General features: G+C 35.7%; 1 protein-coding gene across 1 annotated transcript in view; it reads right to left on the bottom strand.

Annotated features, from left to right (window-relative positions):
• Nucleotides 1-24,902, bottom strand: part of Mmp16 (matrix metallopeptidase 16) — a 255,409-nt gene that overhangs the window by 23,427 nt on the left and 207,080 nt on the right. The window contains exon 7 of the mRNA XM_021160140.3: nt 14,236-14,374. Within this exon, the coding sequence (XP_021015799.1) occupies nt 14,236-14,374 (139 nt within the window). The remainder of the gene's footprint in view (nt 1-14,235; nt 14,375-24,902) is intronic.

Here is a 24,902-nt window from a genome sequence, read left to right on the forward strand (position 1 = left end):
TAAGGCTGATCTTCAATAACAAAATAAATAATAGAAAGCCAACCTTCACGTGGAAACTGAACAACACTCTTCTCAATGATACCTTGGTCAAGGAAGGAATAAAGAAAGAAATTAAGGACTTTTTAGAGTTCAATGAAAATGAAGCCACAACATACCCAAACTAATGGGACGCAATGAAAGCATTTCTAAGAGGAAAACTCATAGCTCTGAGTGCCTCCAAAAGGAAACTAGAGAGAGCACACATTAGCAGCTTGACAACATACCTAAAAGCACTAGAACAAAATGAAGCAAATTCACCCAAGAGGAGTAGATGGCAGGAAATAATCAAACTCAGGGGCGAAATCAACCAAGTAGAAACAAGAAGAACTATTCAAAGAATCAACCAATCAAGGAGCTGGTTCTTTGAGAAAATCAACAAGATAGATAAACCCTTAGCCAGACTCACTAGAGGGCACAGGGAAAGCATCCTAATTAACAAAATCAGAAATGAAAAAGGAGACATAACAACAGATCCTGAAGACATCCAAAACACCATCAGATCCTTCTACCAAAGGCTATACTCAACAAAACTGGAGAACCTGGATGAAATGGAGAAGTTCCTAGACAGATACCAGGTACCAAAGTTGAATCAAGATCAGGTTAATGATCTAAACAGCCCTATATCCCCCAAAGAAATAGAAGCAGTCATTAATAGTCTCCCAACTAAAAAAAGCCCAGGACCAGATGGGTTTAGTGCAGAGTTCTATCAGACCTTCAAAGAAGATCTAATCCCAGTTCTTCACAAACTATTCCACAAAATAGAAACAGAAGGTACTCTACCCAACTCATTCTATGAAGCCACAATTACTCTGATACCTAAACCCCCAAAAGACCCAACAAAGATAGAAAACTTCAGACCAATATCCCTTATGAATATTGATGCAAAAATCCTCAATAAAGTTCTTGCTAACCGACTCCAAGAACACATCAAAACAATCATCCATCCTGAAAAAGTAGATTTCATCCCAGGGATGCAGGGATGTTTCAATATATGGAAATCCATCAACGTAATCCAGTATATAAACAAACTCAAAAACAAAAACCACATGGTCATCTCGTTAGATGAGGAAAAAGCATTTGACCAGATCCAACACCCATTCATGATAAAAGTCTTGGAAAGATCAGGAATTCAAGGCCCATACCTAAACATGATAAAAGCAATCTACAGCAAACCAGTAGCCAACATCAAAGTAAATGGTGAGAAGCTTCAAGCAATCCCTCTAAAATCAGGGACTAGACAAGGCTGTCCACTTTCTCCATACCTATTCAACATTGTACTTGAAGTCCTAGCCAGAGCAATTCGACAACAAAAGGAGATCAAAGGGATACAAATTGGAAAAGATGAAGTCAAAATATCACTTTTTGCAGATGATATGATAGTATATATAAGTGACCCTAAAAATTCCACCAGAGAACTCCTAAGCCTGATAAACAGCTTCGGTGAAGTAGCTGGATATAAAATTAACTCAAACAAATCAATGGCCTTTCTCTACACAAAGAATAAAGAGGCTGAGAAAGAAATTAGGGAAACAACACCCTTCTCAAAAGTCACAAATAATATAAAATGTCTTGGCGTGACTCTAACTAAGGAAGTGAAAGATCTGTATAATAAAAACTTCAAGTCTCTGAAGAAAGAAATTATAGAAGATCTCAGAAAATGGAAAGATCTCCCATGCTCATGGATTGGCAGGATCAACATTGTAAAAATAGCTATCTTGTCAAAAGCAATCTACAGATTCAATGCAATCCCCATCAAAATTCCAACTCAATTCTTCAACGAATTAGAAAGTGCAATCTGCAAATTCATCTGGAATAACAAAAAACCTAGGATAGCAAAAACTCTTCTCAAGGATAAAAGAACCTCTGGTGGAATCACCATGCCGGACCTAAAGCTTTACTACAGAGCAATTGTGATAAAAACTGCATGGTACTGGTATAGTGACAGACAAATAGACCAATGGAATAGAATTGAAGACCCAGAAATGAACCCACACACCTACGGTCACTTGATCTTCGACAAGGGAGCTAAAAACATCCAGTGGAAGAAAGACAGCATTTTCAACAAATGGTGCTGGCACAACTGGTTGTTAACATGTAGAAGAATGCAAATTGATCCATTCCTATCTCCTTGTACTAAGGTCAATTCTAAGTGGATCAAGGAACTTCACATAAAACCAGAGACACTGAAACTTATAGAGGAGAAAGTGGGGAAAAGCCTTGAAGATATGGGCACAGGGGAAAAATTCTTGAATAGAACAGTAATGGCTTGTGCTGTAAGATCGAGAATTGACAAGTGGGACCTCATGAAACTGCAAAGCTTCTGCAAGGCTAAAGACACCATCAATAAGAGAAAAAAACCACCAAAAGATTGGGAAAGGATCTTCACCTATCCTAAATCAGATAAGGGACTAATATCCAATATATATAAGGAACTCAAGAAGGTGGACTCCAGAAAGTCAAATAACCCCATTAAAAAATGGGGCTCAGAACTGAACAAAGAATTCTCACCTGAGGAATACCGAATGGCAGAGAAGCACCTGAAAAAATGTTCAACATCCTTAATCATCTGGGAAATTCAAATCAAAACAACCCTGAGATTCCACCTCACACCAGTCAGAATGGCTAAGATCAAAAATTCAGGTGACAGCAGATGCTGGCGAGGATGTGGAGAAAGAGGAACACTCCTCCATTGTTGGGATTGCAAGCTTGTACAACCACTCTGGAAATCAGTCTGGCAGTTCCTCAGAAAATTGGACATAGTACTACTGGAGGATCCAGCAATACCTCTCCTGGGCATATATCCAGAAGATGTCCCAACCGGGAAAAAGGACACATGCTCCACTATGTTCATAGCAGCCCTATTTATAATAGCCAGAAGCTGGAAAGAACCCAGATGTCCCTCAACAGAGGAATGGATACAGAAATTATGGTACATTTACACAATGGAGTACTACTCAGCTATTAAAAAGAATGAATTTATGAATTTCCTAGCCAAATGGATGGACCTGGAGGGCATCATCTTGAGTGAAGTAACACAATCACAAAAGAACTCACACAATATGTATTCCAGGATAATTTTAAATCAGCAAAATTAAAAGTAAGTGCCTAATCTAATGTCCAGATCACAATTTTGACAAATTAAGAAAAAGGACAATCCAAAAATCCCTTTGTCCCAGCACACAGTCTACTTTGGGCCCCTATGTCTTCCACTATTAAAAGAGGAAGTCTTCAAACTACAGAAGAGAACTTGTAAAGGTCCCATTCTCCTAACCTATGCTCAGACTTCATCCTTCCCTTTCATCTCATGTCTCAGGGAAAGAACCTGTGGTTGCAATTCCTCCATGTCTGCAACTGAGAGTCAGCCTTTCCTCGGGTCAGCTCAACTCTGGCTCTCCAGCAGGGGCATTCTATATTTTACAATATGTACATTAGAAGATTTTAATTTTATTATTTTAACGATTATTTCTTCACACTTTACCCATGTTCACAGTGGGCAAACACACAGAGAATGAAGTGTTCACGGAAGCTTTCGATTTATATGTTGCTTGCCTGTCTCAAGAGACAATAACTTACAAGAAAACAAAATGTTGATGTTTTCAATTGAAATCAACTATTCTATTAACTTTTTTCATCTATTCAGTCCACAGAGATGATGTGTATGTTTGTATGTACATATCACCCTTGTGCATGCATTTGGGAATGTTTGCTCAAATGTGCCTGATTGCAGGACCAATCAGGACCTGATTGCAGGATGCAATGGCTCTTGAGGCCAGATCATGAAATAACCTCAGGTGTTGTTCCCCACCTTAGCCTCATTTGAGAGAAAGTCTCTTGTTTCCCTCTGTGTGTGCTCTGCTATCTGGCCTGAAGGCTTCCATGATTTTTCTGATCTCTTCTACCATATCATTCTGGAAGCATTTGGAGTACAGGTCTCTGTGTATAGTATCAGGATCTGCATGGATTCTGAGAATTAAAATTCAGGCCATCACACCTGTGAAGTTTGAAGGCTGGGGGATAGCTCACAATAGTGTTTCTTAAAAGCTATATGAAGTAAATGCTTTACTATTGTTTCAATATTTTTTATGTATATAAAGGAATAATCAGTATTCTGTTTTCAGTGAACAAGACTTTATACAGGAGACCATGACTACTATTTTTTTTTCTGTTAGGAATAAACACTAAACAATAAAATTTTAAATGTACTTAAATGTCCTTGAAAATAATAAAGCAAAACAAAACAAAAACCTTAGCAGTTTTTGCTGTTGGTTTGTAGGATGGTATGTTATAGATCAAAAACATTATAGGAAACCATGACATTGCCTCTGGGTATTGTGGTCCAAAATTCAAGGGAATATCAATTTAATAAGTGTCAGTGCTCACATTCCTGTGTGTTTATTAAGGACAGCCACTTAATTCCTTCTGTATCTTAGTGAGTTAGGAATTTCACATAACAAAACTGGGGTGATATGATCTGTTTGAGTGACATATATTCAGATCACTTTATTTTTTATATAATAGGTAGCTTTTGCATTGGTTATCATGAACATGCCTGGTTCTCATAGATACTATTGATCTGTCATGCAGAGTAAAGGCTTTTGCTGTATCGCAAATGATATTGACATGTTCAGGTAGAAGTGGAAAAATTGATCTTATTGACACTGTATTGGAGAAAGCAGATACAGTATCAATAAGTCCAAATAAAGCAGAGAGGATAAATAAAAGGGATAACCAGAAATAATAGGAGAAAAGTCATTAGAGATTAGAAGCCACAGGGAATTTCTTGGGAATATTCAATCTTATCCAGTCATGTTCTGTTTGTTTATAGCCTATGATGGTCACTGAAGTAGGGGATGCAGGTTTGCTGAGGAAGGCAACACACACACTTCTCACTCTGGTGAAGCTTCCAGACTACATATATGCATGCAATGACAATTATCAACTTGAAAGTCGTGAGGAATATGTTAAAGGGAAGGAAGCTGGGAGAAGTCGGGAGACTAAAGGGATAGGGAGTAATATAATTTTATTTTTCTTAAAACACATTTTCAAAGATAAAATTTAAACAAACAAAACTGATCATAGGTATCAAGAAGAAAAGCTACGCCTTTAATCCAAGCACTTGGGAGGCAGAGGCAGGCGGATTTCTGAGTTCGAGGCCAGCCTGGTCTACAAACTGAGTTCCAGGAAGCCAGGGTTAGACAGAGAAACCCTGTCTCAAAAAACTAAAAAAAAAAAAAAAAAAAAAAAAGAAAGAAAGAAAGAAAGAAAGAAAGAAAGAAAGAAAGAAAGAAAGAAAGAAAGAAAGATAGAAAAGAAAGAAAAGCTAAGGACAGAAGAGATAAAAACACAAACTGGAGAGTGTCTGATTTTCATAACTCAAAACCTCAAAGGCAAACTTGTGCCTTAATTGCAGCACCCAGGAGACAGAGAAAGATTTCTGTGAGTTTGTGATCAGTTTTTTCTACCCAGTGAGTTCTAAGACAGCTAAGGTTACTTGGTGAGATTCTATTTTTAAAACAAATTCAACACCATCCCCCTCAAAAACCATGACACAATTCTTTACACATCTTTAAAGAAAAATATTAAATTTTATATAGAAGTTTCACCCAGCACCAAGGAAAACAGAAACACAGACCCGCAGCCAAACATTAGGTGGAGCTTGGGTAGTCCCATGGAAGAGAGAGAGGAAGGATCGCAAGAGCCAGAGGGCTCAAAAACACCACAAAAAAAAGATACAGAATCAATTAGGGAACACAAAGACTAAACTGCCATCCAGAGAACATTCATAAAACTGACTTAGTAGTGTCTTTGTAGATAAGTAACAGTTGTGCAACTTGGTCTTCAAGAAGGACTCCTAACAGCAGAAGTAGGGGCTGTCTTTGACTCTGCTGCCTGCCTTTGGATCTTTTTCCCCTAACTGGGCTGCCTAGTCTTGTGGGCATAGAAGATGTGACTAGTCTTACTGCAACTTGATATGCCTAGGCAGGCTGATATCCCTGGGAATCCTCCCCTTTTCTGAACAGGAAGGGGGTAGGAGTACATGGGGAAAGGAAGGAGGGAAAATGCTGTCAGGATGCAAGGTAAATTATTTGATTAACTAATGAATTAGTTAAAATAAATAAAAATATATAAAATATTGCACATTTGTGCAAAATTCAGCATATATTATTTATTGGCTGAATTTCTATTCGATGTCTATATATTCGCTGAGAAACCCTTAAACGGTTAAAATATTGTTAAAAAGACTTTGTGTGTGTGTGTGTGTGTGTGTGTGTGTGTGTGTGTGTGTGTGTTTAGGATGTTGTGGGGTCGTGAATAGAATATTTAACAGTTTTGAAGTTAAGTAGTAGTGGAGGGCAACATGTCTATCAAACACAAGCTCTGAGATCATTTGTAGGTCAGTATGTGGAGGACTTTCTAACTTTAATGTAAACTGACACTCCTCAGTCAGAGTTATAGAAATAATCAAATTTTAAATGCATATAGAGTTAGGAGTTTAGTACACCCATGATGTTTTACAGACAACAAGACCAAGGCAACTCTTATAATGACAACATTTAATTGGGACTGGCTTACAGGTTTGGAGGTTCAGCCCATTATCATCTGTGCAGAGCATGGCAGTGTCCAGACAGGCATGATGCAGGAGGAGCTGAGAGTTCTACATCTTCATCTGAAGGCAGCTAGCAGAAAACTGTCATCCAGGAAGCTAGGATAAGGGTGTTATAGCCCATACCCACAGTGAAACACCTCAACAAGGCTACACCTCCTAATAGTGCCAACCATATACAAACCATCACATATGGTTGTTGAATTTGCCTACCACTTACTCTATGTATTTATAGATATAACTATCAACATTAAATCAGCATAGCTTTATTTTTATTGTTTATGATATAGTTACATTTATTTTATCTATATGTCAGCAGTTCATAAATAAACATCTAAATTTATAAAGTCACTAAACATCTTGGAAGGATTTGTTTGTAGAGTCTACAGTATTATCAAATAAGTTTGAATTCTATGCGGATATTGTAGTCACTGTAGTGTGAAGCTCAGATCTCCCTTCAGAAGAACAATTCCTATCAGAAAAATAAGCATCTTCCTTTGAGAAGTTTAATAGCCTTTCTGACAAACTTTATGACTGCCTAACCCAGTGTCTGTAGCTCCTAGGAAGTTTAAATAAAAGGATGTTATGAAAGTTTTTGAAATGGAAATTTTTAGATATTGAAAAAATATAGATGCTAGAAAATGTCAGATTGAATTATAAATGAAAATAAAAAAATTAAAATTATAGATCTTGAATAGGTTAAATACATATTAATGGAAAGTTGTTGCTATCAAGTATTAAATTTTATTGTGCAATTAAATGCTCCTTAGTAAAACCATTAAAACAAAGAGAATTAAAACATTTGTATGGCATGCATTATCAATTTTTATTAATTAGTATAACTAATTAACATATACATTAATTAATTCGTGTAAGTTAGTATCTTAGGTTAAAGTCAGATAGTTGTTGCTAAGTATTTTTATTATAGTCTTCCATATAAATGAAATTTTTTGACAAAATTTTAAAAGGCAAGAATTCAACTAATATTTATAATTTAAATAATATGATTCACATGCCCTGTATTGATTCTTTGCATGCAGTTAGAATCCTGAAAATCAATTGTAACCCTTATTTTTCATTATCACTCACAGACAAATAATTGGTGATTTCTCTCAGGTACTCATAGTAGATTTCTTTTAACCATTGCCCTGTCAAAGAAACAAGTTACTTTGATCTTAAATTTGCTAGACCTTCTAAAACCCCCAGAAGCAATGATTTGTGTGCAGCATAAGTAACTGCTGGTTCATTTGAAATGAAGTAAAATGCAAGGAGCAGAAACTGTTATGAAATAAGCAACTTTTGGCTATTGTTTGCTCTGAACTATTATTTTAGAAGATACTGATTCTTCTTATTTGCTTCTTATTAGGTATTTAATATTTTTCTTCTCGAATTTATGAGTCTCTTTCTGTCTTCAGATACATACTTTAGTTGCCATTCTGTAAGTGATTTTTTTTCTCTTGAAATAAAACTGTCAAGCATGCTAAAAAATACTGCTGAAAGTTACTAAGTGATAGGAAAATAGGGATTTGAGACAAATTTAAAAATGCTTGATTCGACAGTGGCTTGTTCCTCATTTTAAAGTTTAGATTCTTTATGAGGGAAATTTTACCAGTTCTATTTTCTACACAGATTATTTTTGAAATTATTATCTCATAAGCATGCACTCAACATGACTTGTAATTTAATGTAAACATCTGCCATCATTATGTTCCCAAATATGATTTTATGATATCAGCGGTCCCAGAGGAATGTGAGGCAGTTCTCCACAATCATGTGTGAAGTAGATTTTCCTGCTTTTCATGCTGGCAGGCAAATGGACTGCAAACTTGATGGCTTATTGGATTTCTTGTTCTTTCATACTAAAGTAGTCACTTTATGAACTCCAATAAAGGAGAACTTAGCTGCAAAATGTAGAGGCAGAGGAATAAGGGGAGAAAGTTGATCTAGACATTATAAGTATGAATGTAATCCAATCATTTTATATACAGCAAATACATGCTTTGAATGATGTGTGTTACAACTATACTCATGCCCAGTTCACACTCATATGTACACAGTTGCACTGCAGAGCATCTCAGAAAGTTAGAAGGAGACATTATGTAATGACTTCTTTTTTAATTGGTTAAGTGTATGAATATGTGTGGTTCTATGAATATTAATACCACAGGAGTTACTGTCTAAGAGGTTAGGTGATTGTGAGCTATCTGACTTGGGCACTAGAAACTAAGCTCCAAGAACTCATCTCTTCAGCCTCTAGAATGATGACATCCTCCTCCTCCTCCTCCTCCTCCTCCTCCTCCCCTTCTCTTTTTTGGAAAGAACGGTACATCTAAACATTTAGTGGATTTTAAAATAATCATTAATATGTTTGTCAACTCTTGCCTTTCTTCATGTCACAAAAATCTCAAGGGCTCCTTTTAGGAACATATAACTTAATAGCAAAACATTAGCAATAAGCAAAACTCATACTTGGGAAATCAGTAAAGATAGAACAGCAATAACAAAATATAACATGGTGAGATTATGCAAAAGTGTTTTGCTAATACTCATATTCATTACCTGTACAGATTATCATTAGAGAATGCATTAAAAATTATTTCAAGAGAGTAGGATATATCATTAAATTAAGATTATACATTGTTTTTAATAAAGCTTCAGTCAATGGTTATCTCTCCATTAAGACTTACTTCCTCATTCTACTAAATGTTCTAATAGGAAAACGTAAGTCAACACAGGAAGTTGCTAGGAAGTGGAAGCTGTGCTGTTAGGGGCCCACTTTATTATCATTCTATCTCTCACCCAGGACAGAATTATAAAGAGCAATGTGGGTTTTACATTTAACATGTCCTGGAGGAATAAATGAATTAATTCTAATACCTATGACCAAGAGTATTTGAATTTGTGGGATGCATAAATTGATAGGTTTCCTCATTTACATGAGAGCTATGTTTGGCATAAATAAAATAGCATAGTAAATAACATGTATTTAAATACAATGTGTAACGTTTTCATATTTGATATGTGCATATTACTGTTCATGTCAAAATATCCAGTGACTAAAATAATGGACAGTTTTGTCCTTGAAGATCTCCACAGGCTTCTATGTATTCCTTCCCACTTCCCCCAACTTTCATCTCTCATCCACACATTAACCCTAGTGGAACTTTTATTTATATTGTACTCATTTTTATTGAGCTTTATACAATTAAGTTTTCAGAATTCTTTGTGTATTTTGGGGACACACCACTAAATCTTGTTCTCTCTTCCACTTTTATGTATGTTTAAGTAGAAAATGAAATTCTATGTGGTTTATGATTTTTATACTTCTAATTCCTAAACCAAATCACAGATGCCTCCAATATTTCTCTAGACTATACATACGACTCAACTGCATTCAGAAGGAACATATGGCCAGGGTGAATTTATTTTACAATATGGTTTAAGGTACATGTGAGTTTCTCTGTTCTGTGCATAGATAGGTAGCCTTTGGTGGATGGTCCTTCATTTCCCCCTACTGAAAATTTTCCATATGTAAAATAAATCCCCCCCAGAAAACTTCTAGATATGTATTTGATTCTATTTCTGAACTAGCTTCTCCGTTATCTAATTTTCTCTCTTCCTGTGAATGACTTACTGTGCTCAACATTATTTTTAAAAGAAGACTCAAATTGACATGATAATATCAGGGACTATTTTTGTATATTGACTCTTTTGTGTACAGATTTTAAAGTTAGCTTAATCATTCATACCACAATGAAGCCTACAAAATGTTTGAGAGAAGCACCAAGCACTCTATAGTTAAATATGATTCAATTTCACATTGCAATAGTAGAGAGTGCTTCACTCACGAACCAAATATACTTAATATTTCTTTAGTTGAGTGAAGTTTTGTAACGTGTAAGAGGTACATATTGTTTTGAAGCTGATTCAGGAAATATTTAATCTTTTAAATGATGTTGCTTTTAAATTTCTTTATGTTTGCTAACTTAGTAGTAGAAAACAATTCCTAGAGATATCTTTTTTTTTCAAACCAAGCATTGCCTGCCTTTGTTGTTAAATGTATTTGCAAAGGTATTTGCATACTAGAGCCTCTTGGATCATAGTGGAGGAGTTCTTTAACCTAGTTAACGAGGCATATTTACAGTTCAGTCTAATAAAGAAAACATTGCCCTCCGGAAAGCAGGTCACTAGACTTCCTTCTCATTTGGTTTGCTGCTCCTTCTTGCTGTGAAACTTATTATATGAAGAGCATTTGTCCAGCTCTCTTCATATCACACTGTTGGGATTGGTTTTCAGGGTACTGAGTGTTTGCCTAAGTCCCTTCCTTTTACAGAGGATTTTCCTGCCTTTTCTCAAGTACCATAAAAGTTAATACAGGTTAGGGTATTAGTTTACAAATATTAAGTAATTTCAATCCCCTCCTAATTCTTCTAGACCTATAAAAACAATTGCTATTTCTGCAACCATGCAATCATACTATATTCACTCATTGTTTTGAGAAACCTTTTGGTTGACAGCATCTTATTCCTACATGGGCACAAACTAATCTGTGAGAAGAGGGTTTTTTTCTTTGTTTTTCCCTGTGTGGATGCTTTTTATTTGGAATTCTTGCCCTTTACACTAGATATAGTCTTCAAGAATATGATAAACATTATATGAATTGTGTCTTAAATTCATAAATTTCATACTATATTTTGTTTCATATTTTTGTACCTGTAACTATTCATGAATTTTGTTTTGGATAGGTTTCACAGTAATGATTTGAGTAGTTCAGGTCTTACCTTGAATATTTGTTTGACAGGACTAGGACTGTGAATATTTTTGGGTATTAGCCCTCCTACCCATTCTCACCAGGTTATTATTGGCTAACTTCTTGGCATGCATATGTGGCTGGAAGCAGAAGGTACTGCAAGCCTTTGTGACTGCCATCCTTCCTTGAATTTCTACGGACATTTAATTAACAACTAAAGGAATTATTTTATGAAAATTCTATTGCATAGTGACTATTCAACTGGCACTGTTTCCTCAAGCAAAACCACAGGGGTGATAAGAAAATACAAACAAAATCCAACTTGGTGAAATTTACATTAGAAAGTTTTAGGGTTTTTAAGTAATTAAAAATTCTTTGCAAGTGCAAAGTTATCCAAAAGGTATATTTAAATATAGTTGGAAGAACATTCTAAGGGTTTGCTGAATTTACACATTGGAAGCAAAGGGAAGAACCCATCCCTGTGAAAATGAAAGAATGCATTGTGAAATAGCTGGAGGTAGGGAAGGGCTCTCACACTGTACTGTATGACCTGTTGTTTCCCCTTAGGCTGGTTAGATAGAGCACACTCGTCCAACAGCCTAAGACTATCTTAGCAGTACCTTTCCAAATGATTTTATTACATTCATCACAATTTATAGATTGATCTTGAGAATAATTACTTGTTTGGCAGACAATGCCCAAGAAAAGTGCAAGAGGAAACAATTTCTTTCTGGGTACCAGGCACACAATAGTCACTCTTCAGGTACTGTTAGGGTGGCCTTCAAAGCCATTGTGGCTTTTAGCCCCAGCTATGACAACACTGAATGAACAATCTCAACTTTGCTACCCCTTAGGTTTGGAAAAGGATGAACCTGGATGGAGAGGAATCAGGGAGTGCATTGTAGGAATGCTTCCTGACACAGTTCCTGAAGACATTTCAGACAGAACCATGCTTGTCTGCTTTGCTAAATTTTCCGAGTTACTTAGAAATGTATACCATTCCAATTACAAAACTTCTACTATCTTTTGGATATGCTTTCACAAATACTCTGGGCTTTCTTACTCTTTTGTCTAAAACTACCCCAAACATTCTACCCTATGGCCATTTCCCTGACTCATGGCTGCTTCTTGCCCTTCACTTCTTGTCTCTAACCGTCTAATAAAATATGTTTAAGCTTCCTTCTTAGTCTCTTTCTAACTTATTTTATCAACAAGACTTAGCCTAACTAGGAATCAGAATTTGTCTGGTAACAGTGGTATTCCTACTTAGTTCACGGTGGTATAATACATGTATACTCCGGTTATACCTACTATAGAATAGCAGGAAGGTAATAATACCAACAATAATCATACAGCTAGCCTCAATAGATGGCATTCAGTGAAGTGTCAAGTACTTCATATGTTCTAATAATTTAGTAGCCCAAGTTACCCAGAGATCAGAATACTATGGATTAGAATCCCAGATAAGTAAACTGAGCCAAGGCATGTTACCCAGTTCCTGTGGTTAATGGCAGGTTATAAAAAACAACATAATCACAGAAACTTTATGGCTCTAGAGTTGACATGTTCCTGTTTCTATTTTCAACAAGAATTAATCCACAAAAGAAAAAACCCTGAAGCACACACACATTTTATGTATGAAAAACAAACATATTGCCATTAAGTTGTTTTCAGGACATGCATCCTTACAAGAAAGTCTAATTTAATCCTTAGAATACTTACTCTTTTTTCTTCTCAAGATTCACACTTTCTTTCAAACTGTATCCTCTGTTTAGTTTACTTTTAGACTTCAAAAACCCATGGATCACACACCAATAATATTCTTTCATGTTTTAGGTCTCAAGTTCAGTTCAGATGAATCCTCACATTTCCCTCAATTCTCAACCACAATCTGCCTTATCTCTGTGCCTCTTAACTCCACATAACATGATCTATTTTCAAATTTTAAGGATAGAGGAACATTTCACTTTGCAAGGCAATCTCCTTTGCATGCTAGGTACTTGGAAACACTTGTAAGAAAACACATTTATAATAAATAATTAATAATTAGGTCAATATTATAATGCTGATCATTGGATAAATTTCCTAATTATAATGTCTCTCAAACCTATATTGATTTCTTAGTTAGTTAGAAGTTATTTACAGAAAGTGATAAACACAATAAGTCTTCAAAGATTCAGTGCTTTGAGTTATCAGACAGTTTTCACCACACACAGGAGTAAACAGCTTCAAATAATATACAAACTAACCAACAAACTGATGAGAAAGGCTTATTTATTGCATTCTTTCCACTGTTTTCTTTATCTTCCTTATTCCTTCTTTCCCTAACTCCCATACTTCCTCCTTCCCTCACTCTATTCCTTCCTTCCTTCCTTCCTTCCTTCCTTCCTTCCTTCCTTCCTTCCTTCCTTCCTTCCTTCCTTCCTTCCATGGCTTACAAAGGTCTTGCTATGATTCTCAGGCTATAGAAGTCTCAACCTAGTAGATTCTAGTCATCTCCTGCTTCTACTTAGCATCCCAAGTAGCTGAAGTGCAAAGCATGTACTGGTCCTGCTCTGCCTCTTGCTTTTCTTTTGTGTTGTATCCAATCTCAGTCTAAAATTTCTATAGAGGAGGATGTCACCAAATTTTGATTTACACATAAGAAAGTATAAATTATACAATTAAACATTATATTTATTTATACTTATACTTTACATATGTTCCTACTTAAGATTCAGAATATTTGATTAAATTTATTATGCATTTTAATAACTCTTATTTATTGACTTTCCTGTACTTTTTAGGATATTGAACAAACTGACAAATATACAACAGAACTAGCCTAAGAAAACATGCTTACCTTTAAAGAAGACAAAATTTCCGTCACTGTTTTCATAAACTGCATCAATACTGGGAGGAAGGCCCCGCCAGAAGTAAGTAATTTGCATTGGGTATCCATCCATCACCCTGTTGTTTCTCACTCGCCAAAACCACTGGTCCTAAAAAAGCAAGCAAAAGCATTGCTCAGCATCCTTCAGGCCTCATCAGCACTGGCAAGATAACCATGCATTGGACAGTTTTAAAGCAAATCAAGTATTCTTATTCTCTTTCATCAACAAAACCTGAAAGAGCTCTAATATTTCATAGTAAACTAGCTAGAAACCCTTCAATCTCCAAACCAAACTGTATAAATAACGATCATGTCAAAATACTCTAGGTTACCATTTGTCATTATCTTAGCATTTTCAAGATGGAAAATCAGAAGAACAATGTCCTGCCTAGTGGTGGGAAGGGGGTTTGTGATCACAACTATGACATGAGTACCTTATATGCACAGGGGTATTTTTGCACACACACAGTATACTCATACTTCAGATGTTGAGGAATAAACAGAAGTATCATATTTCTCTGAATGCCCATATTATAGCTACTGTGTGTAATGATAGATCAGCCAATATGTCTGTGACTGGTAAATAATGGTAACTCTTTATAAGCCAATTCATCTTTAAAAAAAATAATCACTGCAGATTTAACTGACATTGCAAAATGCTTTACTTCCCTCAGTTTTAGAACATGACACATGCCTATACTTAGTCAAGTTTATAACATGATTTGGTTCAATGTAGCAGTTTATGAAGTTAATGAGTTATCAATTAGACTTAACATGTATGCACTTTGACATAAGTCTGTACTACTAGACAAAAAAAAGCAAAATACAACAGAAATCTGCAAAAAATTCCTGAACAGAACACCAATAGCTCAGGCTCTAAGATCAACAAATGACAAATGGGCCCTCATGAAACCAAAAAGCTTCTGTAAGGGATAGGACACTCTCAATAGAACAAATCAGCCACCTGCAGTTGGGGGAAAGAACTTGCCCTAACCCTACATCAGATATAGGGTTAATAACCAAAATATACAAAGAACTCTAGAAGGTGGACTCCAGAAAACCAAATAACCCTTTAAAAAAATGGTGTACAGAGCTAAACAAAGTATTCTTTACTGAGGAATCTTGAATGGCCTAGAAGCACCTAAAGAAATGTTCAACATCATTAGTCATCGGGGAACTGCAAATCAACAACCCTGAGATTCTGCCTTACATCAATCAGAGTGGCTAAGATCAAAAACTCAGGTGAGGGCAGATGCTGGCAAGGATGTGGAGAAAGATGAATACTCTTTTGTAGATGGTGGGATTGCAAACTGGTGCAACCACTTTGGAAATTAATTTGGCAGTTCCTCAGGAAATTGGAAAAAGTTCTACCTGAAGACCCAGTTATAGCACTACTGGACGTATACCCAAAAGATTCTCCAATGTGGAGACAAGGACTCAAACTCTACTATATTCATAGCAGCCCTAATTGTAATAGCGAGAAGCTGAAAACAACTCAGATGTCCCCCAGTGAAAGAACTGATATGGAAAATACAGCATATTTACACAATGGAATACTACTCTTCTATTAAAAATGAGGACTTCATGAATCTTGTAGGCAAACGGATAGAACTAGAAAATATCATCCTGAGTGAGGTAACCCAGAGACAAAAAGACAAACATGGTATTCACTAATAAATGAATATTATCTCAAAAGCTCAGACAATGCACAATAGAACTCACAGACCATATGGAGCTTAACAAGAAGGAAGGCCAAAGTGTGGATGCTTCAATCCCACTTAGAATGGCAACAAAATAAATACAGGAAGGGAGGGACCTAGGTGGCAGAGCGGAGGGAGATGGAAAATGGGGAGCAGGGTCAGGTATAGGATGAGACAAGAGTGAAGTAGAGGGCCAAAAGAATGAGTAGAAATATGTAGCAGTGGGGGGGTGTGTGTTGGTAACAGGTGGGTGGGGAACCACTAGAAAGTCCCAGATGCTAGGGAAGTGAGAGTCTCCCAGAAAAAAATGGGGATCACATTAGATGAAATACCCAACAGTGGGGAAATAGAACCTGAAGAGACCACCTCCAGTAGACAGGCATGGTCCCCAGTTGAGGGGTTGGGCTACCCACCTATCTCAAAATCTTCAACCCAGATTTGTTACTATCTAAAGAAAATGTAAGAAGAAAGAAAAAAAAAAGGAGAGACTGAAGGAAAGGCCATCCAAAGATTGCCACATGTTGTGATCCATCCCATCCATTGACACCAAACCCCAACATTGTTGCTGATACAAAAGTACTTGCAGACAGGAGCCTGGTATAGCTGTCCTGTGAGAGGCTCTGCCAGCATTTTCCTAAGACAGATGCAGATACTCACAGTCAACCATAGGACTGAGCCCTGGATCCCCAATGGAAGAATTAGGGCAAGGACTGAAGTAGCTGAAGGGAATTGCAATCCCATAGAAAGAACAACCATACCAACTAACCAGATGGCTCAGAACTCCCAGTAACTAAGCCAACAAACAAAGGGTATTATATATGAGTGCGTCTGTGGCTCCTGTTACATATGTAGCAGAGGACTGCCTTATCTGGCATCAATTGGGGGGGGGGTCTCTTGTTCCTGTGAAAGCTTGTTGCCCCAGTCAAGGGAGATGCTAGAGGGGTGAGGAAGGAGTAGGTAGGTAGGTGGGAGTGCACCCTCTTAGAGGCAAATGGGAGGGGAATGGGGTGGGAGTTTGTGGAGGGGAGATAGGTTAGGGGGGCATTTGAAATGTAAATAAATAAAATGATTAATAAAGTAAAACAAAGCAAAGCAAACAAGACAAACAAACAACAACAACAAAAATAGAATGGCTCCACTGTGGTTCCTAGGATTTACTCAGGTATTCATATACAGTCCTCCTAAACCTGTCCCACTACACCTTCTCCTTTGTCTAGCTAATACGGCTTGTCTTCTCTACAAATACAATTATAAAACACAAAAAAATCAAAAACTCCAGTAACATCATTATTGTCTCTGAATTCACATCCTATTCTTGTCTTGTTTCTTAATAACCTTGTCATATTTGTCAGCACACTAGTTCTTGATATAATTACCAACTAATATCTAAATCTCAGTGTGATTAGTATACTAACTACAGAAGAATGTCATAGGCATGGGGAAATGTGGACTCCCATATTCAAGTTATTATTATTTCCTACAAATCAATACATTTGCTCATGAAGAAACAGAGCAAGGTTCTTCAGATGAAAGAAGTTTTGCCCCATCTCCCGAGGTTATGATAAAGGAAATACTTTCTGGGAAAGAGGAAATGTTCAGTGGACCTGCCTGCAAACTGTGAGGGAGGGAGCTCTAGGTAGTAGCTCTCATAAGTTGTCATTCACATTTGGGTGATATAGCTGAGTCACCTATTCTCCTGAAAGTATCCACATGACCTTATTAGTTCACCATGGTAATATTAGGCCAAATAATATTTTTTCTTTTTTTAAATCTGCCATTGGCAATTTTTGGAATGAGCAAATACTTATTAATATGTGCTTGGAAACGTTATACAGCAACCTAAAATACTGAAAGAGACCCATATATATATATCAGGCAAATATATATATATATATATATTACAAAATATATATATATATATATATATTACAAAATCACCATTAAGATTATATATATATGATTTTTGAAACGAAAAACTATTTTCCCTGCCAAGCTGACTTACTATCATGGCATTCTAAATAAGAGAACACATTCCTTGTGTAAAGATATTAGAAAAATACCTTTGCAAATATAGATTTGTGATGTTCTCAATGGCCTAAGCTGCATAGACTGTGACATTCGGTGTTTAATAGTCAACAAAAGTAGAACTGCTTCCTAAATGGCCAAAGTTAAGCTTTTATTATAAAATTCTGCAACAGACCATCCAAATATTAGAAGTTAAATGGAATAACTGTGAAAATTTAATGATTTGGGGGCATAAAACAAGTTTAAAATACAAATTTATACCTACACACACACACACACACACACACACACACACACACACATATACACAATGAAGCTAACACTTGGAAATATTGTTTTGTTTTCATGTAATGTGGTCATTAAGAGAACAGAAAATATCTTTAGCAAAATTAAAGATTAAGGCAAACAAAGAGAAAGATGTTTACATCTATATCAAAATGGTTTAATTATATAGCAAATATCTATTTGAGAAATAAAATCTAAAAAAAAAGAGAACACCCAAAATGTAAGATTCATGAATATTATACAAAAGAGAAAGATAAAAAAATGAAGAAAGAAATTATGAAAGAAAATAAATAAAAGAAAAGAAATAAAAGGTGTGTGAACACAGAAAGAGAGATGCAAGCGAACTTTTAGCCAGTTAAGAAGAAGTAGAAACTATCATGTGATACAATCATTTTTGTCAGATAAGCTTTAATATTATGCTTTGTAGATATAGTATCTCTCATGTCTTACTGACATGGCACCCCACTTGTGAATAGCAATAAATGATGACATTATGTATTTTTTTCTTCTACTCACAAATCCTTCTCTAGCAATTATGGCACATCAAGACAGAGCTTCCCCAATGGACAACTATAATGTAATATGATACAATAGAACTGTATTTTTTAGAATCTCCTTTTAAATATTACCTGTGATATTAAATTATGATATCATGGGAAGGGTGATAAGAAAAATTGTGCATGTGTATTAATTCAGTTAAACAGAATTTTATATACACCCAAACACACACAGAATGTAAATATTACTTATGCTTATATTTACATACCAAATACATATAAGCAAAAGAGACACTAATGGTAAAATGTAGATTCCTTGGTGCTTTTGTTCATTGTATTTTTGAGAAATGTTCATAAACACATCTTAAAAAGAAGTATTCACTTTTATATCCTGAAATATACAGGCAATACACAAGCCACAAATAGACACATGATGGATAAATAACAATTCTAATGAGTAAACAGAAGTTTATCAAACCTTCATTCAATCTGTGCCATTATTTATTGCAGCCAATTTCAACAGCAAGTTAATGATGACCCCTGCTCATCAAGCCATACACTCCTGCTTCATGGTCCTTGCATTACCCTACCCTGTGGCATAGAGCCTTTACAGGACCAGTGGATCCATGGAGGAGCTTTGGACAGTGGCTCAATATGTAACCATAGGTGACTAGAGTTCAGCATATAGACCAAGCTGACTTCAAACTCATGAAGATCCTCCTGCATGTGTCTAAGACAAATATATTTAATACCACATAATTAAATTAATACGTGCTATGTTTGATCATTATAGTTGTATGCTAGAACATAAAGTTGAACATGGTGAAACCATACAAATAGCATCATTGGTTTTATCTATCTATCTATCTATCTATCTATCTATCTATCTATCTATCTATCTAGATATTTATTTATTTTTCGAGACAAGTTTTCTCTATTTAGACCTGGCTGTCATGAAACTTACTCTATAGACCCGGCTAGCCTTGAACTCAGAAATCGCCCTGATTCTGCCTCCAAGTGCTGGGATTAAAGGTGTGAGCCACCACCATCCAGCAGTCATTAGCTTTATTATTAAACTGTAGTGTTTAGGTTAGGTACAGGAGAAATGTTTACAGGGCTTCACCATATTTCAAGAAAGCAAAGGAATCTATGCATATTCATTAGATATATTATTTTCAAGGTTGGGAAAGAAAAATTAAGATGATAACTTGAAGAAGAAAAAGTAGAGTGTAAGGGAAGCATAATTAGATGTACCTTGCAAGAGTAATGTGCTTCTGGGAGGCTGGTAGTATCGTGTTTCTTTAGCTGACATATTTATTTATTTATTTATTTATTTATTTATTTATTTATTTATTTATCTAAATACTAGGGTTCAGGCTATTTAAAGCAACCATTAGAATAAGCTTCCTACTAAGATAGTCATGAATGTGTGCAATGATATTTTTTGTCTGATTTTTTTACACTCCAGATTTTATCCCCCCTCCTACACACACATTAATGATTTTGTTATGAAGAATTTCACAGCTCACTGATGATAGACTGACCAGAGAGAATTCTGGGAATAAGAATGCAAAGGTCCATCTGCATTGGGCAAAGACTTTGCACAATGTCCATGTCTTTTAAAAAATGATCAATGCATAGACCCACTGTAATAGCAGAAGGAAATAACATATTACCAAGTTGCTTTCCAAAACATTTTGAACGTAATAATTTTGGAAAATTTCTAAAGTACTTTAAAGGAGTCATTCTTTACAGTTGACCTTTGAATTTAGAAAGACAAATTCTTAAGTAAATAAAATGAATGAAGATGTTTGTTAGTAAAGGAGATAACATTTCAGAATATTATAAAATATTATGCTTACAACTGTTCCAAATTGATATAGTAATTTGTGAAGTTTGGAAATCTTTATAAAACTCCTGTAGTTTTATGGTAGTTTATAAAAAAATCTGGATGTTTAAATGATGTAGTTGATATGGGTCACTCTCTTATTCATTAGTATTTATTAAATCATGACATAGTGCATACAACTAAAGCTTAAATGCTGATAAACATTGATGTAGGACTTAGTGATGGACATGCAATAACATAAACACATATTTTATCTGATTTCCATACAAATTAATGACCAGTAATGAAGTATTCCTTCATTCTCCCCAGCATTGAAAGACCTTAGGAGGAAGTAGGAGACACAGACTGCTGCCTTTGTTCCACTAATTCATCCTGCTGCCTTTTCCCAGGATTTTTCTCCAATCCATGCTTGTTTAGAGTATGCATAGTAATGGTTATGGGACAAAGGATTTACTACAAAGATACACCATCCAATGTACTTCATTTGTGGGTTTTGTACCATCAAACTCCATACATAGTTGCAAAACACAGCAACATTAATATTTAACATTTTCCTCTTCTAGGATTGGAATATCTGAAATATTGGCAGGATGATGGAATTCCAGTTCAGATATCTAAAGTTAGGTCCTATAAAACACAAAGCAACCCATTCAGTTCATTGGATTAGAATATCTATCTATCTATCTATCTATCTATCTATCTATCTATCTATCATCTATCTATCTATATCTCAATACAAGAAAAACTCCTTTAAATTGTATAATCAATGTGACAGACCAAAAGTGAATGCAAATTGTATTATAGTTACCTCTATAATAATGGAAGCAATGTTTCACTGGATATAATGAGCTGCAAAACAGCTTTCATTAGAAAATTTTCAAGAGAAAAATTGCTCAATGTAGTCCTATTTTTTCAAGTTATGCAACACAATGGTTTTGGTGTAGAGCTTTTTAGAAACTCTTTCTTTAAAGTACTGGCTAGTTTTGAATTTTCTGTATAGAACAGGCTGGTTTTAAATATATAGGTTATTATCCTGCCTTCACTTACAGACTTAATTGAACTTTTGGCACCAATTCAAAGTTTCCTTTACACTTAATTTTTTTTTTCCTGAGGAGTATTAAGTTTTGCCCTTTTCATTATTTCTCTAAATTTCTATTCCTTGTTCTGGTTCCATACAACTTCACTCATCTACTAAAGCACTACAACTTTCAGCCTGTGTGCATTCAAAGACAGAAAAGTCAAAATAAACCAACAGGCTTCCTTTATGGTTTCAACCTTACAGTGACTGGTTGTTCCACACCCCACAGAGACAGAAACTCATTGTGCTTTTTGTCTTTCATGCTCAAACACAATCCACTGGATGGACATTACCAACTGGGAAGCATTGTCTTCCTGCTCCCATTTCTAACAGACTCATATTGCCTTTGAGTTGGCACTCCTACTTATTGCCATTCGTACCTTCTTGCTCCTGCATCCTGGGCAATGTGCCAACACCTAGTCATGCTGTGGGTTTGGGGGTGTGAAAAGACTCATGATATGACCCTAGAAGCATCAAACTTTTAAGACTACACTAGAGAGTTTATTGTCATCTTGTTCATGAACCAACCATATTCTTTTTCGACAGACCTTACCATAACAAAAAAAGAAACACCTTGGGTTGGAAGATGCAGAAAGGAGAGCAAATGCAAGCTTTTAGAACAATGTATCCCACAGAAATAAAGTCAAGTCTCCAGGTAATTGAGCTAGTTCAGAGGCAAAGTGGTAAGAACATATTACTATGTGACCAAGCAGTAATGACCATGATAAATATTTTATATTTTCAGTGAAAGAGATACAAAGTTACTTGTTAACGAATGATGATTTAAATGCCTATGTTGAATTAGAACTTTGTTCCTAAGGGATAAGGGCAGCTGGGGCAGAGAATTCCCAAGAAGAGCAAGGCAAGGCACTCTGAAAAACTCCTAAGTGAGGTTGTTTCAGTGGTCACTGGCAGTTGTTGCCATAACAGCAGAGACTAACTCTCATTACCATTGCCTAATTGCTTTATGCTAATATGCTCTTGAGAACATTTCTTCTGCTCCCACTGTTCCACTCAGCTTTGTTTACTCAAAAGACAGAGTTCAAAAGGTAATTGCCCTTTCTTACACTCCAAGTGAATCCTCAGCAAAGAGCTTGATGGCAAAACCCTTTCTACCAAGGTGCCTGAGGGAAATCAGATGACCTCAATCTTAGAAAATGGAAAGTCCTGAAATCTTGCTTCATGACTATCTGGGAAGCAAAAATGTAGGGTAACATGGGACATCTTATGCATCATTAAAATAAGAATAAGCTTCCTAATCATGCTATTCTGTAATGTAGCCTTGGATGTTAAAGGAGGGACAGAGAGACCAGAACTCATTGTGTAACAACTAGGCTACCCTGGTATTCATTGTATAATAGTGGCCCACCTGCTTCACACTCATGGCCATCATCCTAGCTCAGCCTTTAGAGCACATGTCTATGCTTTGCAGTTTTTGAAATTTATTTTGAGAAACTAGTAATCTAAAGACTAAAAAATGAGTGAAGTTAAGAACAAAGAAGCTAAGCATAGTGGCAGGTATCATTTGGACATGAAAAGATACTTAGCTAGGATATTTATAGACTAAGAGAAAGTTCAGCAGGCAAGGATGACAAGGGAGGATGGTATCTTAACTTTTATAGCTACATTTTTAAAATATATTTTTCAGTTTGAAGTTTTAATTATTATTTGTCCATTCCATTTTCTTCCTCCAAAGGTTTCCTTGATTCTCCTTCCCCCTTGATTTCTTTCAAATTCTTGGCCTCTTTTTTTTAAATTGTTGTTATATATGTATGTTTGTGTTCTTAAACACATACAAATGCAACCTGCTTAGTCTGTATAGTGTCACTTATAGGTATATGTCTCAGTTCTTTGTCTAAGGTTTAGGCCTCCTGAGATTTATGCATTCTACATGCATGGTTTCATTCTTTTAAGGGTAATAGAGAATGTAATGCTGACAAACATTATATGCAACACAGAGTTGAATGACAACAACTACAACAATGTCTGTTAGGATGATGGTGAACATACTTTTCCAGGAAAGGAGAAAATATGACATGAAAGCTAGATGGAATTCAAGAAAATACAGTAGGGTGTTATGTTCTAGAACAGTACAGGTAAGCAAAGAGAATGTATTATAGAAGCAAAAACATGTAAATAGGAAATGAACAGAAAGAAGGTATTTAATAGGGCATAGGCAGAAGGGCATTCTCATCCAAATGAAATAGCTATACAAACAAGGGCTGAAGCAAGGGAGGAAAGAGAGGAAAATTAAAAAGAGCAGTAGAGACCCATGCAGGTTAAGAAAGACCCAGGAGATGGACAGTGTAGGCCCTAAGTCTAAACGTGAAATTAGAAAACTCGAGAAAGTCTGGGAAGGAAGGCAGCTACTGCAAAAATTGAAGAAGAAAAAATATGTTAAATGGTCAATGATGAAATACATGTGTGCTCTAGAATGTTAGGTCAAAGTATTGCAGATAATCAAAATAAGTCAAATTAAGTTTCAGTTGCTAAAAAGGAAGTGAGTTACTGTAGCATATTTATATAGGAAGGAAAACTTCTCCATCCTTAATCATATACTGAATTTCAAATGCCTAGCTATGCTCATTTACAACTTTTATATTTGAGGATAGGATTGAATGTTTGGGTATAATTGCGAATATAAACTCCTGTATAATTTTTTTTTTGTGAGGATTCTAATTCACATAGAAGTGTTAGTATAATAAAAAATTTTCTTGTATTGCTTCTTATATATGGAGAGACGGGAAAAATTCAGGTTCTCTGCAAGAGCAGCCAGTGTTCTTCAGTGCTGAATCATCTCTTTAGATATGAAAATTAATTACTTTAATTTTGTGACTATCCTTTGTATGCAAAATTAAATAAATCAATGTGAAAACCATTTTGTATTCAGACAGTGGCTTTTCTCATTCAGGATCACTGGCTCAGGTTTCTTTAGCTTCAGGTTACAATTAGATCATTACTTTTGGAAGAGAACTGAATGAATGAGGTTACTGATGCATAACTTGAGTGAATTAATGATTCATTATCCTTATCAACTTTCCAACAGGTCTTCAAAATCGTTAGTAATCTCTCTCTCTCTCTCTCTCTCTCTCTCTCTCTCTCTCTCTCTCTCTCGTGTGTGTGTGTGTGCATGTGTTATATATTCTACAGTGAGTTTGGATGCTAGAGTAGAATAACATTACTTCATTACTTGCAGTTTCCTA

This window comes from Mus caroli, unplaced genomic scaffold (assembly GCF_978045245.1).
Source record: "Mus caroli unplaced genomic scaffold, Mus_caroli_1 scaffold_6, whole genome shotgun sequence".
Taxonomy (NCBI): Eukaryota; Metazoa; Chordata; class Mammalia; order Rodentia; family Muridae; genus Mus; species Mus caroli.